At 36.9% G+C, this 26,909-nt stretch overlaps 1 protein-coding gene across 9 annotated transcripts in view; it reads left to right on the forward strand.

The window, feature by feature from the left end:
• The window catches only part of LOC123529252 (traB domain-containing protein-like), a 210,904-nt gene that overhangs the window by 169,373 nt on the left and 14,622 nt on the right, over positions 1-26,909 (forward strand). For 7 of the 9 annotated variants that reach the window (XR_008366702.1, XR_008366703.1, XM_053521372.1 and 4 more), the window contains one exon: positions 7,225-7,397. The exons of the other annotated variants lie outside the window; for them this stretch is intronic. Coding sequence is in view for 5 of the 7 variants with exons in the window: in XM_053521372.1 (XP_053377347.1) it covers positions 7,225-7,397 (173 nt within the window). In the remaining 2 variants the exon portion in view is untranslated. The remainder of the gene's footprint in view (positions 1-7,224; positions 7,398-26,909) is intronic. 9 annotated transcript variants of the gene reach the window in all.

Raw genomic sequence — 26,909 nt, forward strand, 5'->3', positions numbered from 1 at the left:
ATTGATTGCATAATCCTGTCAGTTCTTAAAGGCAAAGAAAATCTCCTATATAAGTGACCCCCCCCCCCGCCCCCCAAATACCAGGGTCATCATAATAACTGACTGTAACTTAATCAGTGTCATCAAAAGATCGTCGCGTGATCAAAGCAGGCTTAATCAACACGTGTCCCGCTCGCCCGCTCGAGGGCATAAAGTGATAAGGAATAAACAATGTGACAACGGGGACTGTTTATTGTGTAAAATTTAACAAATTATAGACAAAAACAAGTTTTTTGGGGGATTGTTTTCATTTGTTCCTGTATTTTTATTTTTCCGGGACATTTTAAGACTGTCCGGGACACCGGGACGAGTATGTAATTTCCGGGACAATCCCGGACAATCCGGGACGTATCACATGTATGGTTTGTGGTGAGGAACGGCAAAACTGTATATCCGGCCAAAAGTTAAGGATGTTACTAAGAGGCAAATAATTCCATTAGTCAAAATCAGTTTAACAGAAAATGAATGCTATTTTTTGGTTGGGAGAGGGGGGGGGGAGGGGTGACTGGGTGAGGGTACAAAACATCATATGTTGATTATAAATGTTGATGGAAAATATAAACTGGAAAAAAAAAATGGGGGTGGGGGGGGGAGTGATGCATGCTAGGGGTGGTGGGCATGACTGGGTGGAGGAGTGAGGTAGGGGAATGGTACAACTTTGCATGTTGATAAATATTCATGGAAGGTTTGAAAAAAAAAATAAAAAGGAATGAAAAATTATCTCTTTTTTTTTTTGTGACCAAGGCAAGGTGGTGACCAGGTGTGGGTACACAACTTCACATGTTTATAATAAATGTTCATGGAAAAGAATGAAAGACATTTAATGAAATTCTACCATTTGGTTGGTTTATTATGTACAAATCTGTAGATTTTTAAACAATTAAAGGGCAGTAACTCTAAAGAAAATTGACCAATTAAAAAAAAAAATTATACAGGCATCATCGAAGTATGTTGGTGCATGTTTATTTCAAGTTTTATGAAATTCTACATGATAGTTACTGAGAAATGGCTGTGGATGGACATTTTTGGGCATTTTTCATTAAATCAAGGGAAATAACTCAAAGCTATTGCTTAAAAACTTGCAACACTTGTTCACCATCAAAAGCTGACTCTGTACAGCAAGAAACATAACTCTATCCTGCTTTTTGCAAGAATTATGGCCCCTTTTGGACTAAGAAAATGTCAGATTTCTTGGTTAAGTTTTACTTTTAGGTCAACTTTTCTCCTAAACTATCAAAGCTATTGCTTTGAAACTTGCAACACTTGTTCACCATCAAAAGCTGACTCTGTACAGCAATAAACATAACTCCATCCTGCTTTTTGCGAGAATTATTGCCCCTTTTGGACTTGGAAAATCCGATTTCTTGGTTAAGTTTTGTGTTTAGGTCAGCTTTTCTCCTAAACTATCAAAGCTATTGCTTTAAAACTTGCAACACTTGTTCACCATCTATACAGCAAGAAACATAACTCAATCCTGCTTTTTGCAAGAATTATGGCCCCTTTTGGACTTCGAAAATATCAGATTTTTAGCTGACCTGAGCACAAAGTGCTCATGGTGAGGTATTGTGACCACGCTGAGTCCGCCGTGCATCCGTCCGTCAAGTCGTACGTCATCAACAATTGTGTTTAAAAGACATCTCCTCCATAATCACTGAATGGATTTTGATGACACTTGGCATGGATGTTCCTTTGATGGTCCTCTTTTAAAGTTGTTCAAACAGTTCCGCTTGTTTGCACATAGGGGCCGCCAGAGCTAAAACTAGAAAAATCTTCAAACGACATCTCCTTCAAAACCGATGGTCCCATTTTGAAATAATTTCACACAAATGGTCCTTATGTCACCTTCTACCAAGATGTTTCAAATTATACTGATTCGTCAAAAAACGTAGCCGCCAGAGGGCGTGGTCACTTTTCCCTATATGTATATAGAGGAAACTTTAAAAATCTTCTTGTGTGAAACTGATGGCCCGATTTTAGAATAATTTTGACACAAAAGGTCCTTGTGTGAACCTCTACCAAGATTGTTCAAATTATTTTGATTCATCAAAAAACATGGCCGCCAGAGGGCGTGGTCACTTTTCCCTATATGTATATAGCGGAAACTTTAAAAATCTTCTTGTGTGAAACTGCTGGCCCGATTTTAGAGTAATTTTACACAAATGGTCCTTGTGTGACCCTCTACCAAGATTGTTCAAATTATTTTGATTCGTCAAAAAACATGGCTGCCAGAGGGCTTGGTCACTTTTCCCTATATGTATATAGTGGAAACTTTAAAAATCTTCTTGTTTGAAACTGCTAGCCAGATTTTAGAAATATTTTACACAAATGGTTCTTGTGTGACCCTCTACCAAGAATTTTCAGATTATTCCGATTCATCAAAAAACATGGCTGCCAGAGGGCGTGGTCACACTTCCCTATATGTATATAGTGGAAACTTTAAAAATCTTCTTGTTTGAAACTGCTAGCCCGATTTTAGAATAATTTTACACAAATGGTTGTTGTGTGACCCTCTACCAAGAATTTTCAAATTATTCTGATTCATCAAAAAACATGGCTGCCAGGGGGCATGGTCACTTTTCTTCTCTGAATCAATAATAGCTAGAGCCTTGATATTGGGTGTGTGGTATCAGATTTGTAATGTCTACCGTAATTGTTCAAATTATTGCCCTAGGTTCAAAAGTGTGTGTGACATGTATATAATGTAGGCTATCATCGAAGAAACCCAACTCTGTACTTATACAAACACACTTGAAGCCTTGTACACAGGTGAGCGCTTTAGGGTCAATGACCTTCTTGTTTGGTTAAGTTTTATGTTTAGGTCAACTTTTCTTCTTAACAGTCAAAGCTTTTGCTTTAAAACTTTGAGCAGTTATTCACCTTTAAAAGCTGACTATGCACAGCAAGTACCATAACTCTGCCTTGCTTTTTGCAAGAATTATGGCCCCTTTTGGACTTAGAAAATCATGGGTAAGACAATATTTCTATTATCCAGAGACAAAAAAATCAGATGAGCATCTGCACCTGCAAGGTGGTGCTCTTGTTTATATATATATTTTTGTGGTTCAATACGTTGTTTTTTTTTCTTTAGAATGGACAGCAATATGCAGCAGACGACTTTGTGCACATGAATAGTTCTTTCTTGTTTACGACTCTTTCTATAAAAGATAGGTTCTCACTTGCAACATAACTATTGAAATGTATGTGCAAAAACAACATTTTCATCTAGAATAATATTATAAGGGTCTGACGTAAGTATGGTATTTTGCGCTTTGAAAATTCGCTTTTGCACTCGTCAGCAACATAAACCTAATTTTGTAAGCTTGTCAATGCAGCAATCAATAGTCAATTAAATATATAATATATTTTTCACACCTTGTGATGCAACACACAGACTAATGTAATTGTCGGCCATTGATAGAAATTTGAGGGTTAATTGAAAGTGATAGACGTTCTGGTGTTAATTCAAAGTGCTGCTTTGTCATTGAGTTAAGGTTCTGCAGCTGATCGGAACTTATAAAAAAAATTATTCTGCTCTGTAGGCCACTAAAATAATTGGGAGCTCAGTGGTCGGGAGACAGCAAACAAACCTAATATTAATTTTGGCCTGAAGTAAAAAAAAAAATGCAAGAGTTATATACAGAAGTGTAGGTTGAAAAAAAGTGGACTTTGATATTTTTGTCTATTCGTAAAATTAAAGTACGATTCAATGGGGACTTTAGATGTTACAGAAAAGTTATCATTAACATTTAATTGTACATAATATTTCTAAACAAAATCTTTACTTTTTATATTTTTATTACCACCCTTTTCGTAAGTAAAAATAATCATGTTTAAAGAAAAAAGTTGCCTATATACAGAAGTTTAGGTTAAGAAAGTCGTCCTTTTAGCTCACCTGAACACAAAGTGCTCATGTTGAGCTATTGTGATCACGCTGTGTCCGGCGTCCGTCAAGTCGTCCGTCCATCGTCAACATTTTTGTTTAAACGACATCTCCAAAACCACTGAATGGATTTTGATGAAACTTGGCCATGATGTTCCAAAGTTGTTCAAACGGTTCCACTTGGTTGCACATAGGGGCTGCCACAACTAAAAATAGAAAAAACTTCAAACGACATCTCCTCCTAAACCGATGGTCCCATTTTGAAATAATTTCACACAAATGGTCCTTATGTCACCCACTACCAAGATTATTCAAATTATACCGATTCGTCAAAAAACATGGCTGCTAGAGGGCGTGGTCACTTTTCCCTATACAGTCTAACCTGTCTTAAGCAGCCAGCCAAGGGAAGCAGACAATTTGGCCACTTAAGCCAGGTGACCGCTGATCAGAGGTGCAGCCAGTATATGTATTTTTCAGACTTCCGACCAGTTTAGTCTTTAGGGTCATTTTTTTCGGTTTTCTATTATTACTTTACCAGGATACATTGACGTGAATTTGCCTTCGCAATACGAATGGTCTTCTGAGTAATCTAAAACTCCGGCGTGTTGTTGTTTTTTTTTTTTGTTTTGTTTTTTTTACAACAAAATTGTTACTGACAATTTTCCAACTTAAAACAAGTTTGTAATTTTCGCCATTTTGGTAAGGGAAGCTACTCCCCGCGCTTACTGTTTACGCTTAAATCTACGGTTGCCGTTACGTTCAGTAAAAGATCGAGTGCTTTATTTTTCTTTCAAACACGAGAAATTTCGTATAGATTTAATAGTATTTTGATGAAAGAAATATAAAAAATCACAATATAGGAGAGATCGTGTTTGTATACAAATCCGTTGTATTTTCTATTTTTAGAACTGATAAGACAAAGGTCGGGTGGGCAGACGCCGAGCGTCCATGTTTTTTGTAAACAGTGATGTTTTTCTAATGGCTTAAACTTTCTTAAAACACAAATGATATCAATATTTTTTTGATCAATGGAAAGGGTATAAAACAAGCAATTTATTGATTACTTTTAATTATTATTTTGAAATAAAATGGATTAATTATGAACGCTTAACTTACACTGTTTTTTTCTAAAACTCTGGAGCATTGTGCTACTTATTAGATATCGAGTATTATCTTTAACCAAGATCAAACTGTGAACAACAAAATTGACACAAGATGACACGCTAATTGCTGATAATTACTGGCCATTTGATCTAACGAAAAGAGGTTCACACCTTTGGTTATCAGTTTTAATTGAGAAGCTCATGTCATTTTGTCGTTCTTGTGGTGAAGTCATTCGAAACTTAGCAATCACGTGTTTCTCAAGAAATTGGGTATCTTCGGCGATTGTCGCCTAAAGATAATTGGTTTTGGAAGAAACATGGCCGCTGAAAGGGGTCAAATACGGCGGTCGGGAGGCAATTTTGGTGGCCGCTGGCCACAGACGGGAGGTGACCGCTGAATAAAGTGATGAAATAGAGGAAAATCCGTCTGGGGCATCATAAAATGACCGCTGAACAGAGGTGACCGCTGATCAGAGGTGACCGTTAGTAAAGGTTAGACTGTATGTATATAGTTGAAACTTCAAAAATCTTCTTGTATGAAACTGCTTGCCCGGTTTTAGAATAATTTTACACAAATGGTCCTTATGTCACCCTCTACCAAGATTGTTCAAATTATACCGATTCGTCAAAAAACATGGCCGCCAGAGGGCGTGGTCACTTTTCCCTACATGTATATAGTGGAAACTTTAAAAATCTTCTTGTGTGAAACTTCTTGCCCGATTTTAGAATAATTTTACACAAATGGTCCTTGTGTGACCCTCTACCAAGATTGTTCAAATTATTTTGCTTTGTCAAAAAACATGGCCACCTGAGTGCATGGTCACTTTTTCCTATATGTATAAAGTGGAAACTTTAAAAATCTTCTTGTGTGAAACTGCAGGCCCGATTTTAGAATAATTTTACACAAATGGTCCTTTTGTGACCATCTACCAAGGTTGTTCAAATTGTTGTGATTTGTCAAAAACTAGGTCACTAAGTCAAATCAAAGAAAAACCTTGTGTATGCGATAGAGGCTGCATTTTTCAATTATTCTTCATGAATATTGGTCAGAATGATAACCTTGATGAAATCTAGGCCGAGTTCGAAAATGGGTCATCTCGGGTCAAAAACTAGGTCACTAGGTCAAATCAAAGAAAAACCTTGTGTATGCGATAGAGGCTGTATTTTTCAATTGATCTTCATGAATATTGGTCAGAATGATTTCCTTGATGAAATCTAGGCTGAGTTCGAAAATGGGTCATCTCGGGTCAAAAACTAGGTCACTAGGTCAAATCAAAGAAAAACCTTGTGTATGCGATAGAGGCGATATTTTTCAATTGATCTTCATGAATTTTGGTCAGAATGATTACCTTGATGAAATCTAGGCCGAGTTCGAAAATGGGTCATCTGGGATCAAAAACTAGGTCACTAGGTCAAATCAAGGAAAAACCTTGTGTATGCGATAGAGGCTGTATTTTTCAACTGATCTTCATAAAATTTAGCCAGAATGATTACCGAGATAAAATCTAGGCCGAGTTCGAAAATGGGTCATCTGGGGTCAAAAACTAGGTCACTAGGTCAAATCGAAGAAAAACATTGTGTATGCAATAGAGGATGTAGTTTTCAATTGATCTTCATGAAATTTGGTCAGAGTGATTGCCTTGATGAAATCTAGGTCGAGTTTGAATTTGGGTTATCTGAGGTCAAAAACTAGGTCACTAGGTCAAATTAAAGAAAAATCTTGTGCATGCGACAGAGACTGTTTTTTTCAATTGATGTTTATGAAATTTGATCAGGATGATTGCCTTAATGAAATCTAGGTCGAATTTTAATATGGGTCATCTGAGGTCAAAAACCATGTCACTTGGTCAAATCAAAGAAAAAACTTGTGTATGTGATAGAGGCTGTATTTTTCAATTGATCTTCATGAATTTTGGTCAGAATGATTGCCTTGATAAAATCTAGGTCGAGTTTGAACATGGGTCATCTAGGGTCAAAAACTAGGTCATATCATAATCTAAAAAAATGCTTGTTTTATCACAACAGACCAATTTTTTGGTCCAGTCTTAATGAAAATTGGTCAGAATATTTGTTTCCATGAAATCACTAGGTCAAACATGTTTTACACTGTTATGGTGTGTTTCTTAGGTGAGCGACCTAGGGCCATCTTTGTTTTATTTGACAGTTCTTATATTAACGCATACTTGTTGATGCTTGTTTTAGTAAAGAGGATGTAGAAAAGTGTAAGCAGAAAGACCTACTGGAAGAAATGTTGAAAGAAATGACTGGGGAGTTTCCTGGTCTTAGTGAAGTCTTTGTGAAAGAAAGGGATTCATTTCTTGCACACTCATTGAAACACGCAGCACAACCATTACCTCACCCTGTTGTGCCAGGAGGTAGGTATATTAGTCAGTATGCCGACCAAAAAACCCAAAGTTGGAGTATGCACAAAATATTTTTCCATTGAAAGGTTCTACAACATGTAACTTCATAGAAACTGAATGATGCACCTTTGTCTTCTTTGAGCATTTTGAAATATTCAAGATGGCCTCTAAAAATGCAAAAACGTCATATATCCTAAATTACAGGAGATTAGGATGGGATTGCAATGTATATATAATTTCTATTGCTAGATGTAACACATGATAAACATCAAAGGTATAATTCAAAGATGAAATTTATCTGAAAAATCCAAAATGGCCACCAAAAACGGAAAATCCCTAAATATTACATTAACACTCTAAATGTGCAGATATATTTGACCGTATATGGGTACTTCTAATAATTAGAAATGTTTAGAACAGTTTAAATGTTTCTTCAGTAATTTTATATCAAAGAGATGGATAAAATGAATAGTCTTATTTAAAAGCATAAAATGTATATAAGAAGTAGCTATGATTTGCAAACAATTTGCTATAAATGCCAGCAATGATATATCAAGTGTCATTTCAATGTTACCGAATAAAATTTACTGTGTATGTTCAAAAAGTACACTGTTATCTATATATTATATATTGTGCATGTCTTTCCAAAGAGCTATTGAACAATTAATTGGCATTTATATATTTGTAAAGTTTTTGTACTTTCCGTCAGAATCACTAGAATCATCATCTGCAGTATTCCATGTACATCCTTCGCCATTTTTTTGTCAGCTACAATTTTAATGTACAGGCGAGGTGAGCTGCAGAATGAAACGGGATGTTGCAAATGCTTGTTCTGATCCAGAAAGGATAAACTTTAAGACAATGCTGGTGCCTGTGTGGGGGTGACTTCAAGGATTGTTGTTGGTACAGGCCTCTTAATAGTTGTATCCTTGCTCCAGATAGCATCAGAATTTAAAGGGTGTCAGGGTCCGAACCACTCCATCATATGCATGTCTGCATGTGTGCTCTTATCATTCTCATTGTAGGTGGTAACGATTGTTGTTTGAGCAATTTTGTTTCTCATTTTTCATGTCCAAATAATCATTCCTTATATCGGGCAGCCTTTTAGTCCTTTTCATTTCGTAACAGGGGCAAAAAACTTATACCTTCTCAAAATACCTTGATCATATCCCGTTTGTCTAGAATACATCCTCATTTCACATGTTTGACAATGGTTGCATTTCCGGCTAACATAGTTTCGCAACATATTGCATCCATACAGGGTACGATATGCTTATAGCTGGAATGTAATAACTGAACGTTCCTTGCCACCACGTGGGGAAAGACAGGCTGGAGAATATATACGCATACTGACGTCATAATTGGACATCGTATTATGATGTCCTAGTGTCTGAGCAATTTTAATGTATAATATCTTTGGAAAGGTTGCAGTAGTATCAACAGCAGGCAAGAAAAATGATCTCACATGACTGCCTAAGTAAGGCAGGTGATTTCCTAACCCTCGGGACAGCATGGTTAAAAAACCTTGCTGGTTCTCGGTTTCCATACCACGCATCCTTACAGTCTTGCATATTGCTTCAGTATTGTCTGCTGAGCACAGTTCCCTCCATCAGCAGAGAGCTTGACAACTTGAGTACATAAACGTGCACCAACAAAACATAAAAGTGCATCGTCAAAACAAATCTGAATGTGTCATCACATGTCACTGTCACAAATTCTGCACACACACCAACTGTTATGAATTATGATATCAGCTTCTTTACATTATCAATGAAAACTCCCATTTAATAAAATATATCTTTAAGGAGCCTGTGTTTGTCAACTTGTGACTTAAGCTTGCAGGTTAAACTGAATACCATGACACAATCACAGACATAACATACGGTCCTGACAAACACAGGATGCAGGAAGCAGAATACTAATACTGATGGAAGGAACAGGTGCTCAGTGGACGATAGAGGAATTCGCAGCAACATGTAAGGTACATACACAATTCAGCTGCTCATGTCCTGTCTGTCTGGATGCAATAATGTATCCAAGCTAAGAAGCTGTTGCCAAACAGCTGACAAAAGAGTTCAATCTGAACAAAAATGGATATGTCAATGCAGTTTGAAGAAGATGTTTCATTGCAGCCTGTTAGGGTTAGAAATGAGCTGAAAGTATATCAGATATTATCTTTGGGTATGGGATATGGGAAATAAAACCATCCAAATGATGCTCAGACTACAATTATCTCACCTACATCAGACTCTTTCTATGAGAATGTCAAAAGAGCACACATACAGGCACGCATATGGAGGGGTGCTTTGGACCTAGACCCTTCATATTTTGATGCCATCACTTTTGATGGAGCAAGGATCAAAACTCTTAGAGGCTTGTACCGACGACAATCCCGGAAGGCAACATTCCTCCCCCTTTTCTGTTGTAAGTGTGCATCAGAATAACCATTTGCAACATCCCGTTGGTATTGTTCTGTAGCTTACCTCGCTGCACAATATTCCGTAACTGCCATAGAACCTGAACCTCTCAATATAGATGCACAAAGGCTATTGGTGAAACATTCAGTAATGCAGATGTTGATGTAGTGATTCTGGCAGAGACTTCGAAAGCTGAAGTGCTATACATGTCAGTCATCCAAAGGCTTTTTGGAACATCAAACTGGATATAATGTATTTGAATGAAAATGTTCTAATATTAAGACAGCAAAAGGATATTAAGTTAATTTAATACAGTAACATTATGATTACACTTGATAAACCCTCAAAGAGTTTATAAACGCTCATTCATATATGGCAGTTATTTCATTCTTGCAAGATGTTTTCAAGTAGTTTTGTATTTGCCTATTATTAATCATTCAAATATCTGATTTGATATTGTGGTACCTTCTGTGACCATTGTTGCCTATGCCACCTATGCATGTGTAGCTTGTGCACTATCTCACCTTATACAAAATTCACACCATGCATTTATAAAAATTAAATGTTATTACATGTTGGCGTCGATACTAAGCTCATAAGCAACGTTTCCATCAATATTTCCTGGCTTTTATTTAAAGGCATTTTTCAAAACTTATTGAAATGCTGTAAATCGAAAATATCAATCACCGACCACTTATATCGGTATGGGAGAGTCAGTCACCATAATTATAGTGGATTAGCTGCGGCTTTAGGATTTCTTGTTTAAAACCACCATGTTAACGTTTTTTCATTACGTCAACGTCACCTACTTTGGCGTGTTGCAACGTGAAAAATAAATTTACCCTTTTATCATTGGACAAAATGGTCAATTTGTTTATCTTTTAACAATGTAAAGACAGACAGTTATTTGCTATTCCTAGCCAGCGACGACAACCGATAATCCGAATAATACTTATCCGAATATGAGCTTCAAGAACAGTAGTCACGCTTTGTTTAGCACAGACAAATTTCAATCATTTTACCTTTATCTGTTACACATATGTGTGACGATTATCTTCTTGAATCAAATTTTACAAATGTGTAGATTGAGCGTTTTAAAGTCCTTGAGTGTATCCTTACTGTTATTTGTAGCAAACTGACCATAAATCATACCACCTTATTATATATGTTTTGTGTTCAAATTGTAATGCTTTTGAATAAGAACATCCATTTTATCCACCTCTTTGTTATAAAATTACTAAAGAAACATTTAATGTGTTACATGTATTAACATTCAATTATTAGAAATAATTATATACAGTAGGAACACCTGCACATTTAGTGTCTAATGCAAAATAAAGGGATTTTTCCATTTTGACAGCCATTTTGGATTTTTCAAATGATTTTCTTCTTTAAAATATACACTTAATGTTTATGTTGTTACCTCTAGCAACAAAAATAATATATACATTAATAATATTGTCCAAATCTTCTATAATTTAGGAGATAAGTCTATTTTTGAATTTTGGTGGCCATTTTGAATATTTCAAAATGCTCAATGATGACAAAGTTGCATCATCCAGTTTCTTTGAATGTACATGTTGTAGGACCGTTTCATGTAAAAATATTTTGTGCATACTCCAATTTTGGGTTAGGTAGCTAATTGGCATTTGGCATACTGACTATATAGCGTTGAGATATATGTGCAGTATTATCGTATTATGTTCTTTATTATCATCCACATGCTCAGGCTCTAATGCTTTTACTTCCTTAAAGTGGGCTTTCCCATTACCCAATGTCTGGCATCTGTCAGCCATTTCTCTTCTGCTTACATTTGTTTCACACAGCATCACCTCCTAAATGTCTTAACTCACAGATACTAGTACTGGATTCCGGTCCGTAATTTGGGCCATTCGTCTGTAGTCTGCCAGATTTCTATCAAACCTTGTAATTATTATCAGTACAATATGGTGGCTGATTTCTGCCATTTTGTGTCGGCGAGTTGGCCGGGCGAAAACTCGACAAATACTTAATTTGTTGAGTTCATGTTGGCGGGGTGAAAGCACGACACATTTTACGTGAAAAATCGACATTTAGAGGGCACCGACATGAATTTATGTCGAGTTTTCATTATGGCGGGGGCGCCAACACTAAAACATGACAAATACCTTATTTGTCAAGTTTTCCTGTTTTCGCCACACCAACTCGAAAACAAGACAAATATCTTTTTTCATGTTTTCGCCCCACCTGAAACTGCAAGGCCTAGGTTTTTGATATTTGGTATGTTGCATTGCCTAGTGGTCCTCTACCAAAATGTTTAAGTTATGCCCCTGGGGTGAAAAGAGGCACTGCCCTGGGGGTCCTAAGTTTTACATAGACTTACATAGGAAAAAACTCCAAAAAAAATTTTGTCTGGAAGTTCAAGACCTAGGCCTTTGATATTTTGTATGCAGTATTACCTAGTAGTTTTTTAACAAGATTTATCAAATTATGCCTTTAGGGTGAAAAGAGGCCTCACCCCGGGGGTCACTTGTTATTAGCTCACCTAAGCACGAAGTGCTCAAGGGTGAGCTTTTGTGGTCAGTGATTGTCCGGCGTCTGTTGTTGCTGGTCCGGTGTCCGTCAACACTTCCCAGCCTAAACCACCAGTCCAGTTTTGATGAAACATCACAGGAATGTTCCTTGGATGATCCTCATAAAAAATTAGTAAAAAAAAATGAATTCCATACAGAACTCTGGTTGCCATGGCAACCGAAAGGAAAAATTTAAAAATCTTCTTTTCCAAAACCACAGTAGCTAGGGCTTTGATATTTGGTAGGTGGCATCATCTAATGGTCCTCTACCAAGTTTGTTCAAATTATCCCCCTAGGGTCAAATATGGCCCCGCCCTGGGTGGGGGGGGGGAGGTCACATGGTTTACATAGATTTATATAGGGAAAAACTTTGAAAATCTTCTTGTCCAAAACCACAGGGCCTAGGGCTTTGATATTTGGTATGCAGCATCATCTAGTGGTTCTCTACCAAGATTGTTCAAATTATTTCCCTAAGTATAGGATATAAGACGAAAACGATCCAATATGTAAAATACTGGACTGTCCGAAGCGCGTTAGCGCTGAGGACCGTCCAGTATTTTACATATTGGATCGTTTGAGGCTTATATCTTACTTAAAACATTGTTTTTATGACATAACTTATAAAAAATTACGTATAAACCATTGTCGTAAAATATTCTTGAATTAATTCGGTTTTTATTCACATTAATGCATTTAATAAAAGTTGCTATATGATTATGAAATACCCAGTAGATCCTCATGATAATTTTACGCACGTTTTTCTCATAATGCACGATTGCGTTTTTCTCGGGTTTCTCGCCTTCGTGATATTGGACTTTCATTAGCCCGGGATTCTCGTGATGCTATTAGTTGTGTTTACACATGTACACTGATGTACGGAATAAGCAGTAGTATTCTCATGAGTGGCGGCGGGAGGAGATAAATTTTGTGACATTTTAGAAAGGATTTATTTTAATTCATGGCTAGGATAAAGTGATTATGTTTTTTTATTTAACCCTTAGCATGCTAGATAAATTGTCGTCTGCTGGAAATGTCGTCTGCTAAAATTGTAAAGTTCATTCAGTTTGCTCCAAAATTGGAAGAGATATTGTCAGAGTAGCAAACAGCTTGGAACCTGATCAGACGCCGATTTAATCAGCGTCTGATCTGGTTCCAAGCTGTTTGCAAAGGCTGTTAAATTCGCCTGCAGCAGGCTAAGGGTTAAATGTGTACAAGGAAACTTTCTTTGTGTTAAAAATTACAAGGGTATGGCGGATTATGATAATCAGATAATGTTTCACTGAAAGTATAGTTGAAATCGGACAGCTGGAGAAAATGAATGCTGCATGTGCACTGAATGAGAAAATGGGTTGTTTGTTTACACGCCTGACAATATACTGTTGTGATTTATTAGTTCAATGACAGTTTTTGTTGGGTTGTACATGAACTTGCCCGAAAATCTTCAAATTTAGTGCAAGAAGACTTACAGAACAGACATTTTAATATATTATCGGATACAGCTACTGGTAAGTCCAAATCATATTATTTTCGTGCCTTTAGACGCATAGTGGCGAGGCGGATGCAGAAAACTAAGGAAAACTTGCTTTCAGTATGATTTTTATTGATGCACTCGAAGCTACTCGTATTTATGTTGTTATTATTACAACAGATGTTTAATGTAGTCCCAACTGAAATACTGAAAAATATATTTAATATCATTCACTTTGAATCTATTAGATTTATTTTCACTAAAATCTCAGTATTTCATAAAATAGCATAGAATGAAATAGAATATACGAGTACAAAATTAAAAGATATTTCGACAAAACTAAGGTTCATGCAAGTACATGTGTCCCTTAATTGCAGTTCCTTTTTCTTTCCGAATAGGCCATCTCACAGACTGAACAAATGTGAGCAAATGCTTCACACTGGCTTCAAATACAAGAAATAAAGGCAATTTATTCTACGTAGGGTGCAATAAACGTTCTTTTTTTTTTTAAATGAACATCCTGTTTTTTTTTTTACAGTTTTTTTTCAATACGGATGTAATACTTAAATAAACATAAACTGTAACTGTCAATACCCAACAAATCTATGAGCTGCACCATAAGAAAACCAACATATTGGTTTTGCGACCAGCCTGCGCAGTCTGGCCAGGATCCATGCTGTTCGCTTTCAAAGCCTAATGCCATTAGACAAACTGTTATCGAACAGTATGAATCCTGCCCAGACTACGTGGATGCGCAGGCTAATCTTGATCCATGCTGGTCGCAAACGCATTGTTCGTTTTCCCACAGCGCTGCTCATATCATTTTCAGGGGTTTACATGAACATTAACGTGTAAGCATTTGTTTAATTTTTTCTATGTACAGATGAACGGATAAATACGGGAAATGTGGAATGTGACATAACAAAATATGAGCCATGTATACGATGATGCAAGGCTTCACCTAATTTTCGTATATCGCAAATTATTATTACTATTATTTTTATGCTTCCCGAAGGGCAAGCACTTTGCTTGACACTTTATGCGTCTTTCCGTCCGTCCGCCCGTCCGTCCGTTGTATAACTTAAAAGGTATTAACGGCATTTTATTAAAATTTCACATAATCATAGAGCAATCAAAGAGCAGTGTCAAAGAACCATAGCTCTACCTTACCTAGCTGTTGGATTATCTCCCTTTATTATACAAAATAAGGCTTTTTCCGGAGCATTACTTGAAAAGTATTGATGACATTTCATTTAAACTTAACAAAATCATAAAGGCTATTGACAGTACGGCCTAAAAGAACTATCATGATTGGTCTTATAAAACTGCTTTTTCAATAGAGAGCAATAAATTCTTGCACAATTTTTAAAACTGGAAGAAATTATTGCTCTAGGGAAACGTCGTTTAAGGAGTAAGACTACGTTGACGCATGCAGAATACATATATGTATAATGCTGTTTTTAAAATTTTGCATCTAGATCTATACATAAAATTTAATTTTGATATTAATTTTCCCTTTTATTATCAGTACTGTGTTATTTTATTGGACTGCTTTCATTTGATTACAATATTTCTATATGGAATTACGCTACATGTATTGATAAATATTGGACTACACGAAGACATTGATTTTGTATATAAATCGTTTTCCTCGTGCAGTCCAATATTAAATACACAGTCCAATATTAAAATAATATTGGACTCCACGTGGAAAATACTGAACTAAGTCCCATTGAAAGCAGTCCAATATTAAAAATACAGTACAGCGAGAACAAAGGAGTGACGTCATGACAATGTTTTAAGGTCAAATATGGCCCCACCCCGGGTTCACATGGTGTATATAGACTTATATAGGGAAAAACTTTGAAAATCTTCTTGTTCAAAACCACAAGGCCTAGGGATTTGATATTTTGTATGTGACATCATCTAGTGGTCCTGTACAAAGTTTATTCAAATTATCCCCCTAGGGTCAAATATGGCCCTGCCCTTGGGGTCACATGGTTTACATTGACTTATATAGGGAAAAACCTTGAAAATCTTCTTGTCAAAAACCACAAAGCCTAGGGCTTTGATATTTGTAATGTAGCATCATCTAGTGGTTCTCTACCAAGTTTGTTCAAATTATCCCCCTAGGGTCAAATATGGCCCTGCCCTTGGGGTCACATGGTTTACATTGACTTATATAGGGAAAAACCTTGAAAATCTTCTTGTCAAAAACCACAAAGCCTAGGGCTTTGATATTTGTAATGTAGCATCATCTAGTGGTTCTCTACCAAGTTTGTTCAAATTATCCCCCTAGGGTCAAATATGGCCCCGCCCCGGGGGTCACATGGTTTATGTAGACTTATATAGGGAAAAACTTTGAAAATCTTCTTGTACAAAACCACAGTAGCTAGGGCTTTGATATTTTGTATGTAACATCATCTAGTGGTCCTCTACTAAGATTGTTCAAATTATACCCCTAGTTTAAAATATGGCCCGCCCCAGGATCACATGGTTTATATAGACTTACATAGGGAGAAACTTCTAAAATCTTCTTTTCCAAAACCTCAGGGCCTGGTGCTTTGATATTTGGTATGTAGCATCATTTAATAGTCCTCTACCAAGTTTGTTCAAATTATCCCCCTAGGATCAAATATGGCCCCGCTCTGGGGGTCACATGGTTTACATAGACTTATATAGGAAAAACTTTCAAAATCATCTTGTCAAAACCACAGGACCTAGGGCTTTGAGATTTGGTATGTAGCATCATCTAGAGGTCCTCTACCAAGATTATTCAAATTATCCCCCTAGGGTCAAAAATGGCCCTGCCCAGGGGGTCACGTGATTTATATAGACTTATTTAGGAAAAAACTTTAAAAATCTTCTTTTCTGAAAGTTCAAGGCCTAGGCCTTTGATATTTTGTATGTATCATTGCCTAGTTGATCTCTAAGGAGATTGTTGGAATTATGCCCCTGGGGTGAAAAGAGAAAAAATGAGTTATATAGGAAAAAAATACTTCAAAAATTATCAGATCATATTTCCAAGACTGTTTGATTATAATTACCAGATGACCCTAAGTGATAAGGGGTCACCCGACTGTGACCTTGACCTACTGACCTAATTTCTTGTTTTAGCTCACCTGTCACAAAGTGACAAGGTGAGCTATTGTGACCGCTTGATGTCCGTAGTGCGTAGTGCATCAACAATTTCGAAAAAAATCTTTTTGAAAACCACTAGGCAGAATTACACCAAACTTCACAGGAAAGATCCTTGGGTGGTCCCCTTTCAAAATTATTCAAAGAATTAATTTCCATGCAGAACTCTGGTTGCCATGGCAACCGAAAGGAAAAACTTTAAAAATCTTCTTGTCCAAAACCACAGGGCCTAGGGCTTTGATATCTGGTATGTAGCATCATCTAGTGGCCCTCTACCAAGATTGTTCAAATTATCCCCCTAGGGTCAAATATGGCCCCGCCCTGGGGGTCACATGATTTACATAGACTTATATAGGGAAAACTTTGAAAATCTTCTTGTACAAAACCACATGGCCTAGGGCTTTGATATTTGGTATGTAGCATCATCTAGTGGTCCTCTACCAAGATTGTTCAAATTATCCCCCTTGGGTCAAATATGGACCCGCCCTGAGGGTCACATGGTTTATATAGACTTATATAGGGAAAACTTTGAAAATCTTCTTGTACATAACCACATGGCCTAGGGCTTTGATATTTGGTATGTAGCATCATCTAGTGGTCCTCTACCAAGATTGTTCAGATTATCCCCCTAGGGTCAAATATGGCCCCGCCCCGGGGGTCCCAAGTTTTACATAGACTTATATAGGAAAAAAAGTTTAAAAATGTTCTTGTCTAAAACCACAACACTTAGACCTTTGATATTTGGTTTGTAGCATTGTGTTATGGTCCTCAACCAAAATTGTTCAAATTCCACCACTTGGGTGAAAAGAGGCCCAGCCCTGGGGGTCGCAAGTTTTATATAGACTTATATAGGAAAGAGCTTTAAAAATCTTCTTGTCTGAAACCATATGACCTAGGCTTTTGATATTTGGAATGATGCATTGTCTAGTAGTCCTCTACCAAAATTATTCAAATTATGCCCCTGGGGTTAAAAGAGGCCCCGCCCTGGGGTCACTTAGTTATTATGTGAGTTATATAGGAAAAATACTTAAAAAATCATCTGATCCTATTTCCAAGACTGTTTAATTATAATTACTTGATGACCCCAAGTAATATGATTTCACTTGACTGTGACCTTGACCTACTGACCTACTCACTTGTTTTTTAAGATACAGCTTTGAAATTTTGATGACATACACAGTTTTGCACACAAATCATAAAACTGAATTTCATTGACCATGAATGTGACCTACTGACTTTCTTAATATTTTATCATCAGTTTGACACTTGAAACATGTAGCTCATATTACTCAGGTGAGCGATCCAGGGTCATCATGACCCTCTTGTTTAAGATACAGCCTTGAAGTTTGGATGACATGGATACAGTTTTCACAGACTTTCAGTGACCATGAATTTGACCTACTGACCTACTTTCTTGTTTTTAGCTCACCTGAGCACAAAGTGCTCAAGGTGAGGTACTGTGATCACGCTATGTCCGTGCGTCAAGTCGTCCGTCGTCAACAATTATGTTTAAACGACATCTCCTCCAAAACCACTGAATGGATTTTGATGAAACTTGGCCTGGATGTTGCTTGGGTGGTCCTCTACCAAAGTTGTTCAAACGGTTCCGCTTGGTTGCTTATAGGGGCCGCCAGAGCTAAAAATAGAAAAATTGACATCTCCTAAACCGACTTTTCCGATTTTGAAATAATTTCACGCAAATGGTCCTTATACCACCGTCTACCAAGATTGTTCAAATTGTGCTGATTCGTCAAAAAACATGGCCGCCAGGGGGCGTGGTCACTTTTCCCTATATGTATATAGTGGAAACTTTCAAAATCTTCTTAAGTGAAACTGCTAGTCCTATTTTATAATAATTTTACATAAATGGTCCTTGTGTGACCCTCTACCAAGATTGTTCAAATTATTTTGATTCGTCAAGGGGGCATGGTCACTTTTCCCTATATATATACAGTGGAAACTTTAAAAATCTTCTTTTGTGAAACTGCTGGCCTGATTTTAGAATAATTTCACACAAAGTGGCAGGGGCCAGTTTCGCATTTGGCCTGGGTACGTTTTTTAAATAAAATAGACAGATGCACTTTAAAGGCATTTATATTCAACTGGTTATTTATGATGTTTATAGAACTGAGGATTCCTGCGTACGGGTAGTTATTGTACCCCGCGACAACAAAGTTGTAAGGGGGGGTATACTGGTTTCAGGTTGTCTGTCTGTCCGTCCGTAGACACAATCTTGTGCACACCATCTCTCCTCATCCCCTTGACACAATTTTTTCAGGTTGTCTGTCTGTCCGTCCGTCTGTAGACACAATCTTTTGCACACCATCTCTTCTCATCCCCTTGACACAATTTAATGAAACTTCACACAAGTGATCAGTAACAACAGTAGTTGTGCATGGGGCATGTTAGGTTCTTTTAGAAAAAAAAATTGCAGAGTTACGGGACTTTGTTTTTTGTTACTATACTATATACATAGACACAATCTTGTGCGCACCATCTCTCCTCATCCCCTTGACACAATTTAATGAAACTTCACACAAGTGATCAGTAACAACAGTAGTTGTGCATGGGACATGTTAGGTTCTTTCAGAAAAAAAATTTGCAGAGTTACGGGACTTTGTTTTTGGTTACTATACTATATACATAGACACAATCTTTTGCACACCATCTCTCCTCATCCCCTTGACACAATTTAATGAAACTTCACACAAGTGATCAGTAACAACAGTAGTTGTGCATGGGGCATGTTAGGTTCTTTCAGCGACAAAAATTGCAGAGTTATGGGATTTTGTTTCTTGTTAACATACTATGTACATACAGTCTGCATATGCAATCTTGTGCGCGCCTAATCTTCTGAACCCTTGCACACAATTTAATGAAACTTCACACAAGTGATTAGTACCAACCCTAGTTGTGCATGGTGCATGTTACGTTCTTTTAGATAAATATTCTGCATAGTTTCGGGACTTTGTTTTTTGTTACTATACTGTATACATACAGTCTATATACATACAGTCCACATAATTATGCAATCTTGTGTGCGTCAAATTGCAGTGTACTATGTCAGTGCATGAGGGGGGTACATTCATCACCTTTAGTGATAGCTCTAGTTGTGTAAAGCAAATATGTACTTGAATCGATTTTCCTATCTCCGTGTAGACGGCCGTGTCTCAAGTCTTACCTAAGGTAATGGAATTCAGACAAAATGGAAACGGTCATTCATCCATCCAGATTCAGCTCAAAATAGCGGAAAAAGTAAACGGTTATGAGACACTTTTCCTCCCACCATTATTTTCGTCTGTGTTTTAGGTCAGTCCATTTGCAGATAATACGGTACAGGTCACACAAGGTGTGCATTTTGGGCCAGTTTTGCCTCAAAATTTAGTGTCCTGAAACCTGCGTTTCACTCGTTTTTATCACAGAAGCAACAGAATCGGCAGGCTGAAAATGTCACACAATGAAGAGCTAAGTCTATGCAATACATTCGCTTAACACTTGCCTTGAATTTATCAAAATTGGATTTTTCATGATTTTTTTCGCACTGGTATCAGCGCAGATTTGTGGAATTTTCAAATTAACTGTCCCTTGCCCCCATAAGTGAATTCGGCCAAAATTAAATTTCGAAAAATCTCTTGATTTTGCGCGGTTTTACATAGTTTAGAACCTCAAGATTGATATGTTAAACTTTCTGGGGACTTAAAACGCTAATTGACGGCACAGCAGCTCAAAAATGTTACGATGACACATCAAGGTATGAAAGTCAGTATGTACAGATACGATTTTTAGCTCGACTATTCGAAGAATAAGTAGAGCTATCCTACTCACCACGGCGTCGACGTCACACCCTGGTTAAGTTTTTCATACCAGTTCACATTTTGACAAAGTCTTTTGAGATAAAGCTTTGAAACTTTCAACACTTGTTTACCATCACCATGTCCAGTTATAGGCAAGAGTATATAACTCTGTCAAGCATTTTGACTGAATTATGGCCCCTTTTGACTTAGAAATCTTGGTTAAGTTTTTCGTACCAGTTCATATTTTGGCAAAGTCTTTTGAGATAAAGCTTTGAAACTTTCAACTCTTGTTTACCATCACCATGTCCAGTTGTAGGCAAGAGTACATAACTCCATCAAGCATTTTGTTTGAATTATTGCCCCTTTTTTACTTAGAAATCTTGGTTAAGTTTTTCGTACCAGTCTACATTATGACAAAGTCTTTTGAGATAAAGCTTTGAAACTTTCAACACTTGTTTACCATCACCATATCCAGTTGTAGGCAAGAGTACATAACTCCATCAAGCATTTTGGCTGAATTATGGCCCCTTCTGACTTAGAAGTCTTGGTTAAGTTTTTCGTACCAGTTTATATTTTGTGTAAAGTGTTTGACATATGGCTTTGAAACTTTTATATCTTGTTCAGTATTATAGTCTCTATCAATAGGCAAGAGAACATAACTCTGTCATCTTTTTTGGCTGAATTATGGCCCTTTTTGAACTTGGAAATTGGTTCTGTTTTCGTATATGTCCATGTTTTGTCAAGATTATTTGACATATGGCTTTTAAACTTTAAACACTTGTTTATCATTATGATTTCCATCTGCAGGCAAGAGTACATAACTCTTGACAACTATTTTGGCTGAATTATGGCCCTTTTTGGACTTTGACATTTTTGTCAAAATATTTAAACTGTGGCTTTGAAACTGTTAACACTAGTATATCAACATGATTTCCATCTGTAGGCAAGTGTACATAACTCTGTCAACTATTTTGACTGAATTATGACCCTTTTTGGACTTGGAAATTAGTTAAACTTTTCATACAAGTCTGTGTTTGCCTAACATATAACTTAATAACATATTTGCCATCATGGTCACACATTGCCACTTAGTGCAAGACTAATCGAAATCCGCAAATACAGGAAATTTTTTTGTTTAATCCATTTTTTTCTTGTGTCTGAAAATCTATGGAAATATTTTGACCCCATTCTTCAATCAATTCTTTGAATAGTCGAGCGCGCTGTCATCCGACAGCTCTTGTTTAAAATTCTTCCACCATTAACAGTGTTATAGTACCATTAAAACGACATTTTCATTATTCTTAACCCACATAGCGCATATTTAGCCAATCAGCTCTGCATTTCGTCAATCAGTGGGATGCATGGAGGATGGGGACCCCATGATATAGGCAAATAGGGCGTGGGGGCATATTATTTTCGCCAAATGATGCAAAAATGACTTTATATCATTCTTAATGACCGAATACGTTAAATTATGTATTTTACATTCTTTGTCTGGTAGCGACAAATTGTAAATTTTGGCTCATTTTGCGCGGGAGGGGTGGGCTAGTTTAGACGCTCATATACAGACATCTTTTCCTTCTACTAAAATTATTTTTGTCTGGTTTTATTTGCAAAAGATGTATTAAATTTCAGAAACAGTAAAATCCGCTTTGGTCATAAATTGAAAGATCTTAAAGTGGCAGGGGCCAGTTTCGCATTTGGCCCGGGTACGTTTTTTAAATAAAATAGACAGATGCACTTTAAAGGCATTTATAATCAACTGGTTATTTATGATGTTTATAGAACTGAGGATTCCTGCGTACGGGTAGTTATTGTGTAAAGTACAGGTACTTGAATTGATTTTCCTAGCTCCGTGTTGACGGCTGGGTCTAAAGTCTTACTTGAATTAACAGAATTCAGGCAAAATGGAAACGGTCATTTATCCATCCAGATTCAGCTCAAAATAGCGGAAAAAGTAAACGGTTATGAGACACTTTTCTTCTCACCATTATTTTCGTCTGGCCACATGCTTTAAAAATATGCATGTGTTTTAGGTCAGTCATTTGCAGATAATATGGTACAGGTCGCGCAAGGTGTGCATTTGGGCCATTTTTGCCTCAAAATTTAGTGTCCTGAAACCTGCGTTTTACGATTATTGTGACCGGTCATTGTCCGACATCAGACGTCCGTCAACATTTGCCTTGTGAACACTCTAGAGGCCACATTTGTGACCCAATCTTTATGAAACCTGGTCAGAATGTTTGTCTTGATGATTTCTAAGTTGAGTTCGAAATTGGGTCATGTGGGAGTAAAAACTAGGTCACCTGGTCAAATCGAGGGAAAAGCTTGTGAACACTTTAGAGGCCACAATTTTGACTCAATCTTTATGAAACTGGGTCAGAGTGTTTGTCTTGATAATTTTTAGGTCAAGTTCGGAACTGGGTTATATGGGGTCAAAAACTAGGTCAGTAGGCCAAATCAAATTAAAAGCTTGTGAACACTTTAGAGGCCACAATTTTGACTCAATCTTTATGAAACTTGGTCAGAATGGTTGTCTAGATGATTTCTAGGTCAAGCTTGAAACTGGGTCATGTGGGGTCAAAAACTAGGTCACTATGCTAGATCAAAGGAAAATCTTTTCAACACTCTAGAGACCACAATTTAAGTTTGAAACTCATGAGAATTAATCAGAATGTTTGTCTTGATAATCTATAGGTCATGGTTGAATCTGGGTCATTTGGGGTAAAAACTAGCTCACCCTGTGAAATCAAAGGAAAAGCTTGTGAACACTCTAGAGGTCACAGTTGTGACCCAATCTTTATGAAACTTGGCCAGAATGTTTATCTTGATGATTTCTAGGTCAGGTTTGAAACTGGGTCATATGGGATCAAAAACTAGGTCAGTAGGCCAGATCAAAGGAAAAGCTTGTGAACACTCAAGAGGCCACAGTTATGACTCTAATCTTTATGAAATTTGGTCAGAATATTTGTCTTGATGATCTCTTGGTCAAGTTTGAATCTGGGTCATACGGGGTCAAAAACAAGGTCATAGGCCAGATCAAAGGAAAAGCTTGTGAACACTCTATAGGCCACAGTTGTGACTCAATCTTTATGAAATTTTGTCAGAATGTTTGTCTTAATGATCTCTAGGATAAGTTCGAATCTGGGTCATGTGGGGTCAAAAAGTAGGTCAGTAGGCCAGATCAAAGGAAAAGCTTGTGAACACTCTAGAGGCTACAGGTGTGACCCAATATTTATGAAACTTTGTCCGAATGTTTGTCTCGATGATTTCTAGGTCAGATTCAAAACTGGGTCATGTGGGGTCAAAAACTAGGTCAGTAGGACAGATCAAAGGAAAAGCTTGTAAACACTCTAGAGTACACTCAATCTTGTGACTCAATCTTTATGAAACTTGGTCAGAATGTTTTTCTTGATGATCTCTAGGTCCAGTCTTAATCTGGGTCATTTGGGGTCAAAAACTAGGTCACATTGTCAAATCAAAGTAAAAGTTTGTGAACACTCTAAAGGCAACAGTTGTGACTCAATCTATATGAAACTTGGTCAGAATGTTTGTCTTGATGATCTTTAGCTTAAATTTGAAACTTGGTCATTTGGGGTCAATAGCTAGGTCAGTAGGCCAGATAAACTCTGGTGAGCGATATAGGGCCATCATGGCCCTCTTGTTTAAGATACAGTCTTGAAATTTGGGTGACATGTACAGTTTTGCACACCGATCTTGATACTGACTTTCAGTGACCATAAATATGACCTACTGACCTACTTTCTTAATATTTAAACATCAGTTTGACATATGAAACCGTAGCTCATATAACCCAGGTGAGCGATTCAGGGTCATGATGACCCTCTTGTTTAAGATACCACCTTGAAATTCGGATGACATGTACATTTTTGCACACAGATCTTAATACTGATTTTCAGTGACCTTGAATGTGACCTACTGACGAAACTGATTCAGTGACCTTGAAGGACCTTGCTAATCTTGTTTTTAGCTCGACTATACGAAGTATATGGAGAGCTATCCTACTCACCCAGGCGTTGGCGTCTTTCTGCGTCCCCACCTTGGTTAAAGTTTTTTTACACTTTCGCCCATGATGTGGTTCTGGGACGATCCGTGTATGAAAAGAATTGGAACCACTGCCTTACCCTTGCATGATCGTAAGAGGCGACAAATAGGGTCTTAACACTTGGTTTTGCTGTAACTCTGTGATTCCAGCAGGTATACAAACTTTGATTCCATACCTCAAGTTTTTATTTCGATGTAATTGAGATGTGAAACCAAAAGGACAAAGTTCACTTAAGCCATATATGGCCTATGCAGTTTTGAAAATTTTCAAATTGGCTAAAATTTGAAAAACTATATATTGTTTGCTACCAGAATGTTTATCTTTTGTAAGGAATTAAGTTTTTTATACACAAATTTATTATTTTGTTCAATACGTATCCTTGAATATTGCTGAAACTGCAGATTTTTAAGAAAATGGGCATTTTTTGCCATATTTTAGGTCACATAGGAATATTTTTAGTAGTGAGCACACTCAAGGACCACAAAAATATTTTGACGGTAGTTCCAGCTTCTTTCACAGAATTTATGGTCATTTTTTTATTGTGATCGACAGCTGTGCTCGTAGTGAAAATTTCAGATTTGTTTAAAATTTCTGTTAAAAACTGAAGGTTTCCCATACCCATAATGGTAAATGCATTTTCAGTTATGTCAAATATTTTCTTCTATAATGAATATTTTTTAAATTATTTCGTGCAGTTTGATAAAAGAATACTTCTTGATGACAGAAAAAGTGTTCCTTACTCCATTTATCAACTTTCAGTTTTTAGGCAAAAGTGAACCTTCTCCTTTGTAGTCCTGTTTGGCACCATATAACCTATACTGTGTTGGTGCGCCGTAAAACCCAAATAAATAAATAGATAAATTCTCTTTTTTCTCCTTATCTTTGTAATTACTTGATGTATTTGCTTTAAACTTTAAATAGTTATTCCTCATCATCACCACCCACAATTCATATGGCACAAGGACCATAAGCTTTGAGCACCAATAATTCAATGATGATAATTATGCCCTCTCCCCGCCCCCCTGTTTTTTTACTTAGAATTTCAGGTTAAAGTTTTGATGCACTTTCACTCTATCTCAGTTTATTCCTATAATGATGGTCAAGATTCCATACTGAAAGTAGTTGTTCAGCAATCAATCACCACATCTAAATGACAAGGGCCATAAAAAGTCTTGACCAATTATTTCATGAAATTATCCCCCCTTTTTATTTAGAAATTTCAGGTAAAGTTTTGAATGCCTTCACTATATCTCCAGTTATTACTAAAAGGATTTTTGATCTAAAACTTAAAACAGTTGTTCAACATCTTATAACATCATTATGACACAAGGTCATAACCTTGCACCAATATTTCATGAAACTATTCCCCTTTTTACTTAAATTTCAGGTTTAAATGTTATACACTTTCAACTCTTCTCAGGGTTTTATTATGGATTTGATTCAACTAAAATTATTTTCGTACCTGTTTTCACCACAGTTCATATGACACAAGGTGCATAACTCTGGCACATTATTTCATGAATAATCGCCCGTCAGATTTTACTTGAATTAAAGTTTAATTTTGATGCATTTATCCTGATATTCAGTTATTATACCAAATGCATATTTGATTCGGACTTAAGGCAGTTTTGTTTTCACATCATCACCCACATCATATGACACAAGGTGCATAACTCTTGCACCAATATTTTATGAATTATGCCCCCTTTTTGCTTAGAATTATACTTATATAGTGTTTTGATACACTTTATATTTTTGACACAGACTCAAACTTTATATTTCTGACACAGACTCAAGCTCTCAAGCTATTGTGCAATATCTTCATCCACCATTGGAGTCATTAAACACTCCAGTGACAGCTCAAGTTTCCTCAGATGTGCCCAGTTTCACTATCCAGCATTGAAACAGTCGAGCGCGCTGTCTCCTGTGACAGCTCTTGTTTAGCTCACCTGAGCACAAAGTGCTTGGGGTGAGCTATTGTGATCGCTCACCGTCCGGCATCGGTGTGTCTGTCCACACTTTCCTTTAAACAACATCTCCTCCTAAACCACTAGGCCAATTTTGATGAAACTTCACAGGGATGTTCCTT

The sequence above is a fragment of the Mercenaria mercenaria genome, chromosome 13, assembly GCF_021730395.1.
Source record: "Mercenaria mercenaria strain notata chromosome 13, MADL_Memer_1, whole genome shotgun sequence".
NCBI classification, from domain to species: domain Eukaryota; kingdom Metazoa; phylum Mollusca; class Bivalvia; order Venerida; family Veneridae; genus Mercenaria; species Mercenaria mercenaria.